The sequence below is a fragment of the Hesperophylax consimilis genome, chromosome 8 (assembly GCF_061612785.1).
Source record: "Hesperophylax consimilis isolate HC1 chromosome 8, BYU_Hcon_1.0, whole genome shotgun sequence".
Taxonomy (NCBI): Eukaryota; Metazoa; Arthropoda; class Insecta; order Trichoptera; family Limnephilidae; genus Hesperophylax; species Hesperophylax consimilis.
The window spans coordinates 18,717,294-18,732,557 of record NC_142843.1 but is presented as its reverse complement, the minus strand read 5'-3'; the positions used below and the strand labels follow the sequence as shown (position 1 = coordinate 18,732,557).

General features: G+C 36.8%; 1 protein-coding gene across 1 annotated transcript in view; it reads right to left on the bottom strand.

Moving 5' to 3' along the window:
• Positions 1 to 6,046: 6,046 nt before the first annotated feature.
• LOC149421677 (uncharacterized) overlaps positions 6,047 to 15,264 on the bottom strand; it is a 30,596-nt gene continuing 21,378 nt past the window's right edge. The window contains exon 13 of the mRNA XM_089634308.1: positions 6,047 to 6,103. Coding sequence (XP_089490434.1) covers positions 6,047 to 6,103 — 57 coding nt within the window. The remainder of the gene's footprint in view (positions 6,104 to 15,264) is intronic.

Below are 15,264 nucleotides of genomic sequence, written 5' to 3'. Positions count from 1 at the left end.
AATGTCGCACTTTCGCCGCGAAAGACTTGAAATATCGTTTTGAAACAGTGAACGACGCCGGTTTGTGCCGATTGTGCCTCAATGGCAAACATTATACAAAACAGTGCAAAGTTAGTGAATGGTGCGGCGTGGGGGAGTGCAGATCCCCCCACCACCGACTTCTTCACAACTATAATAACAATCGTGATAATGAAATTACTGTGGCAGATGTTCACAATATGTGACGCCACACCGAAAGTGCCGTGTTAAAAGTGGTGGGAGTCATATTGTCGGGCCCGAAGCGGCAGATTAAAACCTTTGCGCTTCTGGACGAGGGCTCAACAGTCACCCTTATTGACGCCACCACAGCACAAAAACTCGGCACAACCGGACCTACCCGTGAGCTACGACTACACGGAGCAAAAAACATGTGCTCAACAGACATGACGTCCCGCCGCGTGCCAATCACCCTACGCGGCGCCGGAATCTCTGATGAGTACGTCATCAAAGCCAATACCATCAAGCAGCTCAGCCTTCCTGTACAGAGGTACCACGGTCGCTTCATCACCCCCACACTTCTCATCGGGCAAGACAATGCTCACCTTATTGTCTCGAGGGAAGTGCGCGACGTTCGTGATTCTACGCGAATATTATCACGGACGGCGTTGGGGTGGACCACCCATGGCGGAGGGACCTCTGAACATGTGGATGAAGCTACCACATTGGCCATACGAGCCACAATGTCACCCAGGCGCACTGCCGGGAGGCATTATACAGTGCACCATGGACCATCTGGCCCCGTACCGCGAGCACCTCTGATACAGGCGGCCGTACGAGGAGCACCAGCTGGACCTGTGCCAGCATTTTCGCAGAGAAGGCCAGTCGGCCCCGCGAAAGGGTCTCCCAGGCACATTGCCGAGAGACCTCAAACAGTGCAACATGGACCATCTGGACCCGTACCGCGAGCACCTCTGATACAGGCGGCCGTACGAGGAGTACCAGCTGGATCTGTGCCAGCATCTTTGCAGAGAAGACCACCCAGGCACCATGCCCGGTGGCATTCTACCATGCCCCATGGACCATCTGGACCCGTACCGCGAGCACCTCTGATACAGGCGGCCGTACGAGGAGTACCAGCTGGATCTGTGCCAGCATCTTTGCAGAGAAGACCACCCAGGCACCATGCCCGGTGGCATTCTACCATGCCCCATGGACCATCTGGACCCGTACCGCGAGCACCTCTGATACAGGCGGCCGTACGAGGAGTACCAGCTGGATCTGTGCCAGCACCTATGCAGAGAAGACCACCCAGGCACCATGCCCGGTGGCATTCTACCATGCCCCATGGACCATCTGGACCCGTACCGCGAGCACCTCTGATACAGGCGGCCGTACGAGGAGTACCAGCTGGATCTGTGCCAGCATCTTTGCAGAGAAGACCACCCAGGCACCATGCCCGGTGGCATTCTACCATGCCCCATGGACCATCTGGCCCCGTACCGCGAGCACCTTTGATACAGGCGGCCGTACGAAGAGTACCAGCTGGATCTGTGCCTGCAAATGGTACGAGAGAATCAGTCGGCCCCGCGAAAGGGTCTCCCAGGCACATTGAAGTAAGGCGCCAAAACGTTGGCCTTTCTTCAACTGTGGCAGAAACACTGCCCGACATCAAGAAATTCTCCTCATTTAATCATCTTATTCAAACTACCTGCCGGATACATCGTTCTATAAAAAGGTGTCGTGGAAAAAGCCACGAACAACCTGATAATCATTTAAGAACCGATGAAATCAAGGAAGCAGAGGCCCGATGGGCAAGAAAATGTCAAGAAGAGACATTTTATCATGACATAAATGCGCTCCAGAAAGGAGATCCACTACCAAGTGACAGTAGGCTCAAAGCCTTGAGCCCCTTCCTTGGACCTGACGGCCTACTGAGGACGAACTCAAGAATACGAGCCCTCAGTAACGTGCCCCAAGCAGTGCGGACACCAATAATTTTGGATGGTGATCATGCATATGCACGACTTCTGGTGAGACGTCATCACCAGGAAGCCGATCATCCGAATAAGGAGAGAACAATGGCTGAGGTGCGAGGCAGCTACCATGTGCTGCGACTGCGAACAAATATTCGCAAGATCGCCCACAACTGCCCCACCTGCAAGATGCGCAGGAGCAAGCCAGCCCCCCCTCTGATGGGGCCCTTGCCGCCATCAAGGCTAGCCCACCATGTTCCTCCATTCACCCCTGCTGCAGACGGCCGAGTGAGGACCGCCCGGATCCAGACGAGCACCGGATTTTACGTCCACCCCGATGTGAAGCTCGCTGTAATCCTGCCGGCCCCGCCTACCGATGCAACATCAACAGTACCACCAGCCCAGCACCATCCCAGAGGGACTGGCCGCCGCGGGCTGCAACGTACCAACAAACGTCCTATTTTTTAGTTCAGCATAGCTAAACGGGGGGAGTGTAACGGACGTAGTTGAACATATTATTTAATTTCATAAAAATTGTTTACTTTTATAAAATGTCCCTACTCCACGCCACTGGCAAAATCACCACTCCCCGCCACTGGTCATTTTGTCCAGTTTTCGGCCCAAGCGGCTTGAAAACTTTGACTCCGAATGGCTTCGATACCACATCGCCGGCTTACCTGCCGCGTGGATCCAATGTCCAGCATTTTTTCTATGTAAATTTTACATAGAAAAATCAATTTTTAAACATTGCAAATATGTATATTTTACTTGTTCATCCCCTCGGCGGTAGTCAAATAAACACTATTTTCGATATACTACCGCTGAGGAGATATTAAAAAAGCTGTTTTTCACCCATATGTAAACCCATTTTTGAACAATATTTTTTACCCTTTTTGCGTGTACAAAAATCCAGGAACCTCGTAGCATAGTGAATCTTATCTCTTTCTGAGCGCTATGTTACGGGGGACCTCGGAAAAATACTAACTTAACATGTTTTACAAATTTGATCGCTTGAGATCATTTTTACACATTTATTTTACAAACATTTCTTATTTTTTGTCGTATCTTGACAAACAAAAAATCTAGTTGTCAAGATACACATTCCTATAACTACTATGCATTTAAACCATGTAATTGTCATTCATGTAAGCGCTCAAAATCTTTTCTAACTCGCAAATTTAAGCGACTACTATCACCATTGCTATCGACAAAATGAATATGCAACAGTTTGTCGGAGGCTATAAACTCATTGTTGGCGCGGGTACAACCCCCCACCACTTTTGGGCTCCTAGCCCAATGTCGGGCGCGAGTCAGGCTAATTAAATATAAGCAGCCACATAATAAAAAATAAATCAGTTCATCTTTACCACCAAAACCAAGCGTTTTATTTATCAACAAGTGACTCCTGCTCAACATCTGCCTTACCTCGCCAAGTCTGCTGCTCCAAGATCTTCTGGTGTTACCTCTTCGAGACCAGCCGGCCCTCCTTTGGAAAACCGCAAACACCAGAAGCGAGCAGAGACGAAAGCACACCCAGTGCCCACCATTCACCAAGCCTGGGTGCGGGAGGCAGATTTCATCACAATTTCAACTACAATCATCATCATCGGCCGTAAAGGAGCATCTCATCGGTTGAAGACACGGTTTGGACCCGGCGCCTAAATCTACAGTCTTGTGCGGACTCCCGTCCAGTACAATGGGGGGTATCGCAAAGGTAGGTTTTAAATACATCTATTTGAATTCCGTTGTTGTTTTCGTGAACGAATGAATGCAAATCTTTCAAGTAGAAATTAACTTACTTTCCGTCATCCGATCGAGCTGAAACTCATCAGAAAGACACGTTGTCGATGATAACGTATTCTATCAACTTTTTGGGTCAATCGCGGATGCACACACGAATAAATAGGCATTTCTATGGTGTGACATTATAAGAGTTGATAGACGAAATAAATTTCAGTCTTATCCAATTGGGAGTTAGCGTAGTTGTTGGTGCGGTTGACTTCAGTCCTTGGGGAGGAAGATTAAATCCTCAGTCAAACCATTTTTTTCTTATTTAAAATTGGCTACTAGCTGGCCCAAGAGATGACGCAAGAATGTCGAAAATTGTAAGCAGATGTATCACAGTAAAAACTCTGTTTTTTGCGGGTTTATTTTATTTATTATTATAAGTTTGGGAGACAAAGTAGTGACATAAGAAATATGAATCGCGCATAGAATATGGGACTATTGAATGGGGATCTCCCTCAAATACCCACATGAAGCAGCTCGTTAAAACACAAAAAGGAATAGTAAAAAAAATCCATCAAAGCATATAAAACTTTCCTCAAATTTACTCAAAATAACCTACCGACCAACACATGTACACTATAGGGGTGAAAACTTCAAATCTACTAAACATCCCAAAATTAAATAAATCTTTTGGCCAGAAAAACTGTCATTTCCGTGCTAGAAAACTATATAATGCCCTTTCAAATTAAATTAAAAACATCATGAAGATAAAAAAAGTTCAAAATATGGCTGAACATGAAGATGAAAAAAAAACATTAAAATAACTTACAGTCAACAAACATGAAGAAGCGAAAAAACATAATGTAACACCCATACAACAACCTACTTTCCGCCTTGGAACAGGAATACCAGTTGAGGATAACTGTCAATAAACTACTTAGCTGAACATGAAGATAAAGAAACCATTCAGCTTTGTTGGTCTACCTATTTTGTTAAATAAAAATAAATTAAAATTAAAATAACTTACAGTCAACAAACATGAAGAAGCGAACAAATATGATCTAACACCCGTACAACAACCTACTGTCCGCCTTGGAACAGGAATACCAAGTGAGGAGGACTGTCAATAAACTACCTCACAATTTTTTTTTTTACTCTAAATATATTTATTAAATAATTAATCAATTTACAGAGTAAAATCAATCATGTTAACAAAGATAATTCATACAATTAGTACAATTAGTTTTCACTGCTTTTGATTTTTGAATGTTCTTCTTCTATAGAAGCTGGCGCTTGTGTCTAGAAGAGTGGTGAGTAACAAGATGAAGAATATTTAGTGTTTGTAATTATGAATATTAAAATTTATAAATAATTACAAAGATATTTTCATCATTTTGGTATTTTTACATTGAACTTCTCTTTAATTGTTTTTAGTAGGTGTTTATCGTTTTCTATTGTTCTGATATTTTCGGGTAGGCTATTGGAAGTATTTTTTCCCTAGATATATGTTATGATGTTGAGCAAAAGTGGTGTTACATTTTTGTGTTGGAAATATATTTTTTGAAGAGTACGAATTTCAGTTAGAAGCTGTGATTTTTCTTTTATTATTTGAGTTATTATTTTTTTTCGACAAGATCATTAAATTTTAATACTTTAAATTCTTCAAAAATTAGGTGTGTTGGATAATCTCTTGGTTTTTTCAATATTATTTTTATAATTAGACGTTGTACAATTTCAATAGGGAGTAGATTTGTTTTATTACATTACATTTTTAAAACAGTCATTAATAAAAAACAAATATGAATATTTAAAAAGTAAAAAAGAAATTGCGCCATTGTAAAAAAGGAAAAAGTATTGAACTTTACCCACAGAAAGGATGCGCTGGGGAATAAAATAAGTTAAATATTTCAATCAATTTATGAATAGGTACATATTTTTTTTGTGAAAAATAATTTGACTGCAAAAGCCTAATAATAATATATTTAAACATTTTTGGTGTTCCACAATAAAGCAACTTATTTTCAGAGTATGCATATTTATAAACATTGAATGGTTTAAACACTGGTAAATCAATATTATTAATAGTTCACATTTGATATAACTCTATATAGAAAAATTAACGTTCCATTACATTTTAAAAACAAGGCAACAATGGCGTGGTGAGATATAATAGCGCACATTAGGCGGGCACCCTTTATCAACAGGCCAAGCAATAAAATGGCGTCGATTGCACACAATTACTGGCACAATTACCAATGATAAAGTTATGATAATATCAGATCATAAAGTAGGCGAGCCGGGCCCCGAATCCCAAATCGTATATATCCGCCACTAAACCCCAGCTTCCCGAGCCCCTTCCCTTCCCCCTACCACTCCGCCACACTCTCACTGGCATGTGCCATCCCACTTCTGACGCCGATATTCTATATCACAATAATCAACAGTAGCGGACAATCCTTTAATATTCATCATTAACAGTATTTACCTGTCCAAACAGACTAATTTCGTAAAATCGCAAACTTATCTGTACCTACTGTGGTAAATGTTTTCGATTATAAAGGTTTGTAAATTCTTAAAATATAAAATTGAGGGAAAGAAAAAAAAACACAAAAATCGTTAAAAAAATGTTATTTGAACGCGATGATATTTATACATAAAATAATAAACAACCTTTTACTGGGGTAATAACCATTAATAATTTCTAAGATTTTACTCAGAAATCAATTAGGAAATCAGTAATTGAAATTAAAATACTTATCTAAAAATAATATAAATGTATCGTCTATATCAGTGTTCCGCAAACTTTTTATGTTCACGGTACACCTAACTAATCAAGAAATTTTAACGGTACACCAAAGAAAAAAAAACAAGGTAATTTTTGGATAGGATTGGCTAGGCTTATTACGAATAACGGCGAACTTTGAGGTTAAACTACGAAAGCTGCATGTCATCATAATTTAAAAAAACATCCCAGGTTTTGAATGGTTTGTTTGGCAAAGCAGGGTTTGTCTAGCCGGGTTTGTGTAATTATGATTGATATTTATCACATAACAGTGACAGAATGACCGCGAACTGTCACCGAATCGGTTCGAGAAGTGAATTTTAATTTTACGCAATTGATAATTAAAATGCATCTTTTTCCGCCGCCACCAAGCCAAAAAGTTTCCTTTTATAGTAATTACGGCATATCCAAAGTTTTTTTCTAAAAATTATTCGTAATAAGCGTTGCCACTCCGAACCAAAATTTACCAAAAACAATATTTTATTAATATTTATTATTAAAATCAATATAACATGAAAAGATGTTTAATGCGAAATGTGAGCCTGTTTAACTGAACACAGACGATCAAAATTTGGAACAATCGTTGATAACGCTGCTCGCATCTCTTCGTCGATCGTCCTCAGGCGTTCTCTTTTTTTTGACTTTATCGTTGTGAGAGTTGAAAACCCCAATTCGCATAAATAGGTCGTGGCAAATGGTAATAGAATTGCAATAGCTCGCTTTGACAGCAGTGGATACTCATTTTTTACGTGGAGCCAAAAATGTGCTAACTCTGTTTCAGAAAATTTTAATTTTAGTGTCCGATCAGTTTTAAGCTCCATGAATTCTTCCTGCTCGTTTATTGGTAAATGTCCAAGGGAAATGCTTTCCGAAAATGGATTTCTTACCCAGTCCATAGGTTGCAGGTCACACTTAGGAAAATATGAGTTTTTTCTGCTAATAGCTCCAAGTGTTTCACTATCAAAGCCTGCACTTTTTTTTCTGAATCGGCAGCCATGACATTTGGAAACATTTCGTTACTACCATTGGTAGCGTGGCTGATCCATAGCACCAACTTAGCGCGAAAGCTTTCAATCTTGTCCGAAGACGTTAAAATGTTACAATTTCTTCCTTACATTTTTTTGTTCAGCTCATTTAATTGAGCGAATATGTCCGCCAGATATGCAAGTTTTGCTACCAATTCTTCTTTTTTAAATAGAGAAGCAAAGTCTGAACCCTGGGTTTCTAGAAATGTCTGGATCTCATTTTTCAGCTCGTAAATCCGAGAAAGCACTTTTCCGCGAGAAAGCCATCGTACTTCTGTATGAAACAGAAGTGACTGATGATCTGCTCCCATTTCCTGACACAATGCATTAAACAGACGAGAGTTCAGCGGTCGCGACTTGATGTAATTGACAATTTTGACGACTTCTTGTAAGACAGACAACAATTCATCAGGCAGAGACTTCGTCATCAGTGCCTCTCTGTGTAAAAAGCAATGTAAATTTTTAATATTAGGATTTTTTTCAGAAGCCCTGGTTATAAATCCCCTAATTTTTCCTGTCATAGCTGCTGCTCCGTCTGTGCAAATGCTTAAGCAGTTGCGCCGCATAGAAAAGTAAAGACCGATTTACAGAGCACTTTGTGAGAAGTGACGCGGGACTCGCGGCACACTTACAAATGGCCAGTTTCTCCACCTTTTTAACACGAGCGTTTGCTCAAAAAAAAGGTGTGTTACTTTACTCTTTCTGATATTTAAAAAAAAAAAACAACTTCTTAATATGTATACATTATAACTGTACCTATTTAAACCAATAAAGAAATTTAATAAAATAATAATAATAAGTGGGCTACCCACAGTTTGATAATGCCTTCAGAAGGCGAAACAGGTGTCACGCGTAGTAATAATTACACAGCAGAACTTGTTTAAAAATAAACTGTTTTTATAAATCTAATAATAATATTATTGAATATATAAAAAATTAAACTTAAAATGGAGTTATACAAATTAAACTTGATAAAAATTAATAATAAACAACCTCTTACCAAAATACCTTTAAAAAATATATAAAGGGGCTAGTTAACGAAACTACAACAAGGACATTCACAGACATAACACAAGGACGTGCAAAGAAATCAAGCTACCAAAAGAGGACAAAATAATGCGTAAAATAGTTTACTATACAAAGTGATGAAGTACTGTAATGCGCTTCCGAAAACTTTAAATTTTTCACTAATTGATAGGTTCAAGATGGTGACCGGATAAATCATCACAATGATAATTCATCACATCTTTAAAAAGTTATATAAAGTCATGGAAAGTGATGAAACAAAAACTTTATTAGCTGGGTTATGTAGGTTAAGTTAGGTTAGGTTAGGTTTAAAAAATACTCATCGTTTTAAATGACTTTATATCACTTTTTATAAGTGTGTTGAATTGTCACTGTGTTGAGTTATCATGGAACCAATCAAGATGTATTGTAGGGGCAACATTAAGCAAGAGAAAATATTATTTAAAAGTTATAATTAATTAGTAGTTTTTAAATTTTGATGTACAAATTACTAAAATAAAATAATATATAAAATTAAAAAATAACCATCCACGATAATTTGCCTAAAAATAATTAATCACCTCAATTACGTCATCGATTAAAACTTTTAAAATCTATTTCGCACATTCATTAGCAGAGTAGACACAATTTACAATATATTAAATGAGAATTAAATTTGATTTGATTTCCACGGATTTTCAACAAAATTCGATGATAATACATTATGTTTAAGAAAAATAGTAAAAATGTGTACCTAAGATAACGAATTTTATGTACATTTTTGGTTTACTTTGATATTTTATTTGATCTAAATTTCTTTTTTTAAATATATGTAAAAATTTAATTAAATATTTTTTTTACTGGATTAAAAAACAAATAACATTTTAGTGGTTTAACTCTTTTTGATAAGTTATGAAGGTTATACCCAATAATGTAACACACCATTGAAGAAGAAGATAATACTAATAAATCCAAACAATATAATGAATAAGAACAAGACACAGAAAAAAAGATAACGGTTGCAACTGAGAATCGAAACCAGGATCTGTGCCTTAACGGGACTGGGTTTTCCCAGTTTTACCATTTAATTTTTGTGTGTATTGTTCTGTATCATGTTTTATTTAGATTTACTATATCTTCTTCTTCATTGATAAAAAAACTTATTGTTTATTTTGGGAGTTGTTGATTTCATACCGACCCGTGTAGGAGTGGCTTTACTGTTGAACGACAAAACTATATAAGCCCGTTGTCCCACGGGTCTATAAGCAATCGACAAAAACCAAACGCCGTAAAACCTTGCACAGAAAATTTCCACGCTAAACTGCGCTGCAGACCGTTAGCTTACTTATAGCAAACTCAATGTAGTGCGCAGTGCCTTACAGCACTCGGTTTATGTATATTGCTTACTGACTCGTGGGACGACGGGCTAAGTATAACATCAGGCACGCCCTGTCAGATTTTGATCGTTTTGGCAGCCTTTGTAAATTTCTAAATGTGAAAAAACTATAAAAACTACCTTAAGCTGATGCACTACGTCGTGTAATATTTTAAATTGAGCCGCTATCAATAACAACCCTTACGTAGATGGGCGATAAGGTTTAAATTCCCGCTTAACACCATCCGCCTGTTTTGATTTATGCAAGAAAAAAACATGGCCAAAAAGTGCCTTTTATTTTTTTTGTGGATGTTCAGGCATGAACATTTATTTTTTTTTCGAGCATTTTATAAATAACTTAATTTTCCACATTATAAAATAAAATCATAACCTAAAATGGGTTCGTAAGTAGCAGATTTTGAACTTTAAAGCAATTTTCATAGGCCTTTACATTATTTTTTCTGGGCTTATAAAAAGACTTATCTAAAAAATACTCGATTATTTCAAAGGCCAAGATGTATTCTACTCGCAGTATTTACTTAAAGCATCTGAAAGATTTCTAAGCGACCAAATATTCAAACCAAAAACACATGATTTTGCATTACTACAAATGGCATCGCCTTAAATACATTACCGGTTTAAATTTATTAAAAAGTTCAATAAATAATTGATATTGTAATATTTATAATAATTTATATATATATTTTTTTAAATTTCTGAAGCGTGTAGGTTTTTTCGGTATTAATCTTTTAAACTTACATTTTTCATTATTATGTTTTTTTCACGTTCACGTGTGTTTTTGCAAAAGTCTTAACTAAAGATGAAAAATTGAGATTTGGCGAAATAATATGTTTATATAAAAAGGATAGACTACCGGTTTAACTTACATTTTGGAGAACGCCTACTATTTAAAGAGCATTTCGCGTCTCACATACAACACGATTATTTCAGGTCAATCGTATCTCTCAAAATTTAAACAAATCTATTACCTAGTGTCAACTGGCCGAACCTAACCTTAAAAAAATATTCAGATTTTTAGGAGACGGTCATTCCATTTGACCACGGCAATTCTACTAGAACAAAGCCAGAATCAACTTTAATCCGGGATTTTTGCAACGACAATAAACACCGGCGAACTGTTGCGCGGGACTTTAGTCAATATCAACAATTCGAATAAACATATCACGCAAGAAATCCGCCCGTAGCCGTGGATAGTAAAATAAATAAGCGAAATAAAGCCAGCCGGCTCTGTACCGCGCCAGGGCCGGCATAATACTATCGGCTCAACTGAACGCCCAACATGTTTTATTCAATTTCGTAAATAACCAGGACTGGAAACGGACACATACAAAAGCTTTGACTGCAGTGTGGGCCACTATTGATTGGTCTAACAACGTTTATCGAATTGGAATGCGATTCACATAAAGTTAACAGGATCCTCGCACAAAATGAAAAACGTGAAGTGCCCCGCTTGATTTGACTTGTGACATGTAATTTCTTGTAGTTGGGATTTGTTGAAATGAAAAAAGTGAAAATTAAAAGAAAAAAATTAATATTTAATGTATTGGATTAAATGAAAAAAGTGCAACAAATCACACAGACATTTTTCGGTAAAAATCTATTTATTTATTTCGATTCTCTTTTGATTTTAACTCGGAACACAAAATTTTACATAATTTATTTCGGTTAAATCGTTTAGTTGGTCTACTGGTCCAAAAGGTCAGGTTTTCACCTGACCCCTTGTCGCTTTCAATTGTGGGAATAGGAGGTATTCAAAATTTTCATAATAATAAATGATCAATTTATATAGCGCCGTTTTAATGAAAATCACCTCAAGGGCACTGTACAATCACTTTCTACAAGCTCCTAGGCTCTATCTTATATTATTATTTACAAACCGATTCATAAAGACATACTTATTATCTACAAACAGATACAGAAAAACATACTTACCTGGCGGGTTACTTCAAATAAACACTCAACTTTGCACAAAGAGGATACTATAGTAAAAACACTGAACATTGATTTTACGTGTGCTATTTTACCTTCCATTACTATTACATTTATTAGAAGATTAGTGGCAAAAGTAGAGCTTATATTTCTTAGACTGGACTGATTTTTTTATGAAATGATCTTGAAAAACTTACAAATTCTTAATTGTTTACATTTTTAACACATTTAGTTATTTACGATGTCGAGAACTATGAAGGTGAAAGGTTTCTGACTTTATGGATATGACTTTATAAAAAAGGTGAGTATCAAGTTTAGCTCTGAATTCTGTCGAATCTGTGATCATTATTAAATCATGTGGCAGTCCATTCTAGGTTTTAGATCCTGACACTCCTAAAGCACGCTCACCGAACTTATCATTAGTATCTGGTGTGCGGTTCTTTGCCTAAGGGTTGACTGACGTGAATTGATATTTTTCGGAATACAAATTTCCGATAAGTAATCGGAGCCATTTCTGAAGTGATTTAAATACCATCTAACAGAGCTTGAACTGGATTCTCTCAGGACCTTTGAGCTAGTGAAGATTTTTGAGATGCTTCTAAATGTGAGAATATTTAGATACGCCAGGGATAAGTTTCCCGCAGCGTCAAAAACGGATTGCAATTTGGTAAGTTTTTAGATTCTCACGGCCAAAAACAAACAACAAAAAAGGATTGCAATTTGTTATTTGAGGAGACGTGAAAGTTAATCTAGCAATTTAGTCGCCTGTGTTGGCAGGTTTCTCTTCACTGCTTTAATTTGTTTGAATTGAAAAAACCCCGTGCTTACCAACCTATTCACTTGAGTTTTAAGGAAAAATAAGAAGAAAAAAAAGGATTGGCACCCAGTAGTCTCACATGTGCCTTTGGAGTGATATCACTTTCTGAAATGGTTATTGGGAGTTATCATTGTTACAGCGCCCTTGAGGTAATTTTTAACAAAAACGGCTCTATACAAGTTATTCAATTATTATTATTATGCTGACGCCCAGCCAAACTTTGTATTTGACGGATTCAGCTTCAATCTGTTTGAAGTCATCCAGCGAGTAATTGCAGTAAAAATAAAACTTTCTGGTCATCAGCGCAATAGTTGGATTGAAGATATGATTCAATTATTTTAGCGACATCATTTGTGAAGAGGATGAAGAGCAGTGGGCCCAGTACGGACCCCTGGAGTACTTCAGATGGTTTATTGGTTTTGTCCCACCTTCACGACTTTTAAACGGTTGCGTAAATTCGATGTCAGCCAGTTCTTTATGTCACTGATTAAACCAAAGAATTTTCCTATTCGTTTAACAAGAAAATCGTCATAAATCATGTCAAAAGCGGCACTCATGTCTGAGACTGAAAAGGAGTCAGTTTACCTGACTTGATCCGATAAAACATGTAATAATCCAGAGTGAAACTTTCTGTATGCAGTAGATATTTATTTAAAAATTAATTAATTAATGTGTATTTAAGTGACATACCTACTAGCTTGGAAGCAGTGATTTTTTCAAAGATTTCAAGTGTGAATTTGAAAGATTTTCAGCGTCCAGTTACGGTTTTTTTTATACGTGTTCATGTATTATTCGTAAGCCGGGGATATTTTTAAGTATCCAAGTACAGAAAATGGCTTCATAATTTCAAATTATCTTATAAATATTTTTCAATTTTATTACTCACTATACACAGACGTTTGGGTCAGTTTAATTGAATGAAAAATTTGTCAACAAGGCGAAGTCACTCCAAAGTAATCAAAAATTGTGTGTTTTTTTTTTTAATTTTAAATAACACATAATACATTTTGGCCTTTGCTGCAATCGAGCATTTTTGATTATTATTTTTATTAGCCTTGAAAAAAAAACATCGGGCCTTTAAACAATGCTTTGTAGTGCATAAAAATGCAAAATGTCTTAATTACGAACCCGTTTTAGGATATTATGGTTTTACTGGATGTGGCAGTTCTTCGCATTATGATCTTAAAACATGTTTGTATATATGGATGAATTTCACAAAATAAAATTAACAAAACATGCATTTTGGAAATGATTTTTTGCCAAATAAGTAGTTGGCACCCTTAAGCCCAATTGGTTGGCCTTAAGCTTAATTATATAATATTTTTTAATATATAAGCTGATTCTCTCAATATCGCCTTCTTCAAAGACCATCATTCAGAATCAAAACCTTGCATGAAATGGCTTTAGCTATGTTTTGAATTCTCATGTATTTTTTATTGAAAGTGTGTTTTGTGGTTGATTTTTTTAAAGAAGCCTTAGATGGGTCTCGATGCTCTTGACACTTGTAGTTTAAGTATTTAAATCAATATTTTGATAGACTTTTACATTTTGATCAGCCGACTAGTTCAAATTGGTACCAACATACATTGTAATGATTAGCAGTCACTTGAGATGTTATGGTAGACCTGTCAATGTGACGAATGTCAGAACATTAACCAGTATTTAAGTAATCGAGGGACAAAGCCCTGGCATCACGGGTTCAAATGTTGGCTGGGGTAAAGAAAATTTAATTTAATCACTAACACAAATTTAGCGACTCTCAAAAACTTGAAACAGAAAAAGATTCGACCGCGTCTAGGAATTGAACCCTAGACCACAGCCTTGCCGGGGATTTGCTCTATGACTGAGATAATTCGATTCTATCCCCTTAGGTCATATTTAAGAGGAAGCTACAAGCCGAAAATGTGTATATTCTTGGTATAGTATAGATATTGTAGGTAATAGGCATTAAAATCCATTGACTAACGGAGTCTAGAAACGTTCGATTTCAAGCAAAAAACTGGTTTTTATTTTTTGTTTAAATAATTTTATAAGAAAGTAAAAGAGTTAATCAAGTGAAACTGTCACAGATAATCTTAGCTATAATACTGTATGTTTTAAAGTTGTTTTCTTTACGCGTTCATACATTTCTATTGAAAAAATATTTTTTTTTGTAGTTTACATTTATATTGTATATTGAGTAATTTATTTTTTATTTATATTCTACTCCAGCGAAACGATAGGAAAACCTCCAATTTATGTAAAGTATATTTTTTGGTATTCATAATGTACACCAATTCGTTTTAAAGATTAATCAAAATAGTGATTTAGCATTAAGCTTCGCCTTAACTATATATTTGAGGTTTTACACATTAAGTTATTCCAAAATAATTATTTGATTTAAATTATGCTTTTTAAAATGAAATAATTTAGAAATAATATAAATTTAACATATTTGCGGCACGTTCCAAAGAGTAAAATACTCTCAGTATCGCCCTGGTAAAAGATCACAATTCAGAATTGAAACGTTTCTTGAAATGGCATCAACTTTGTATGGTGACCAGATAACACCTTCATGTTATCTAACCCTTTCTCTCCTCGATATCTTCAGTCACGGCAAACCCCAATTGGGGATGGTTTCAGACAGTTGG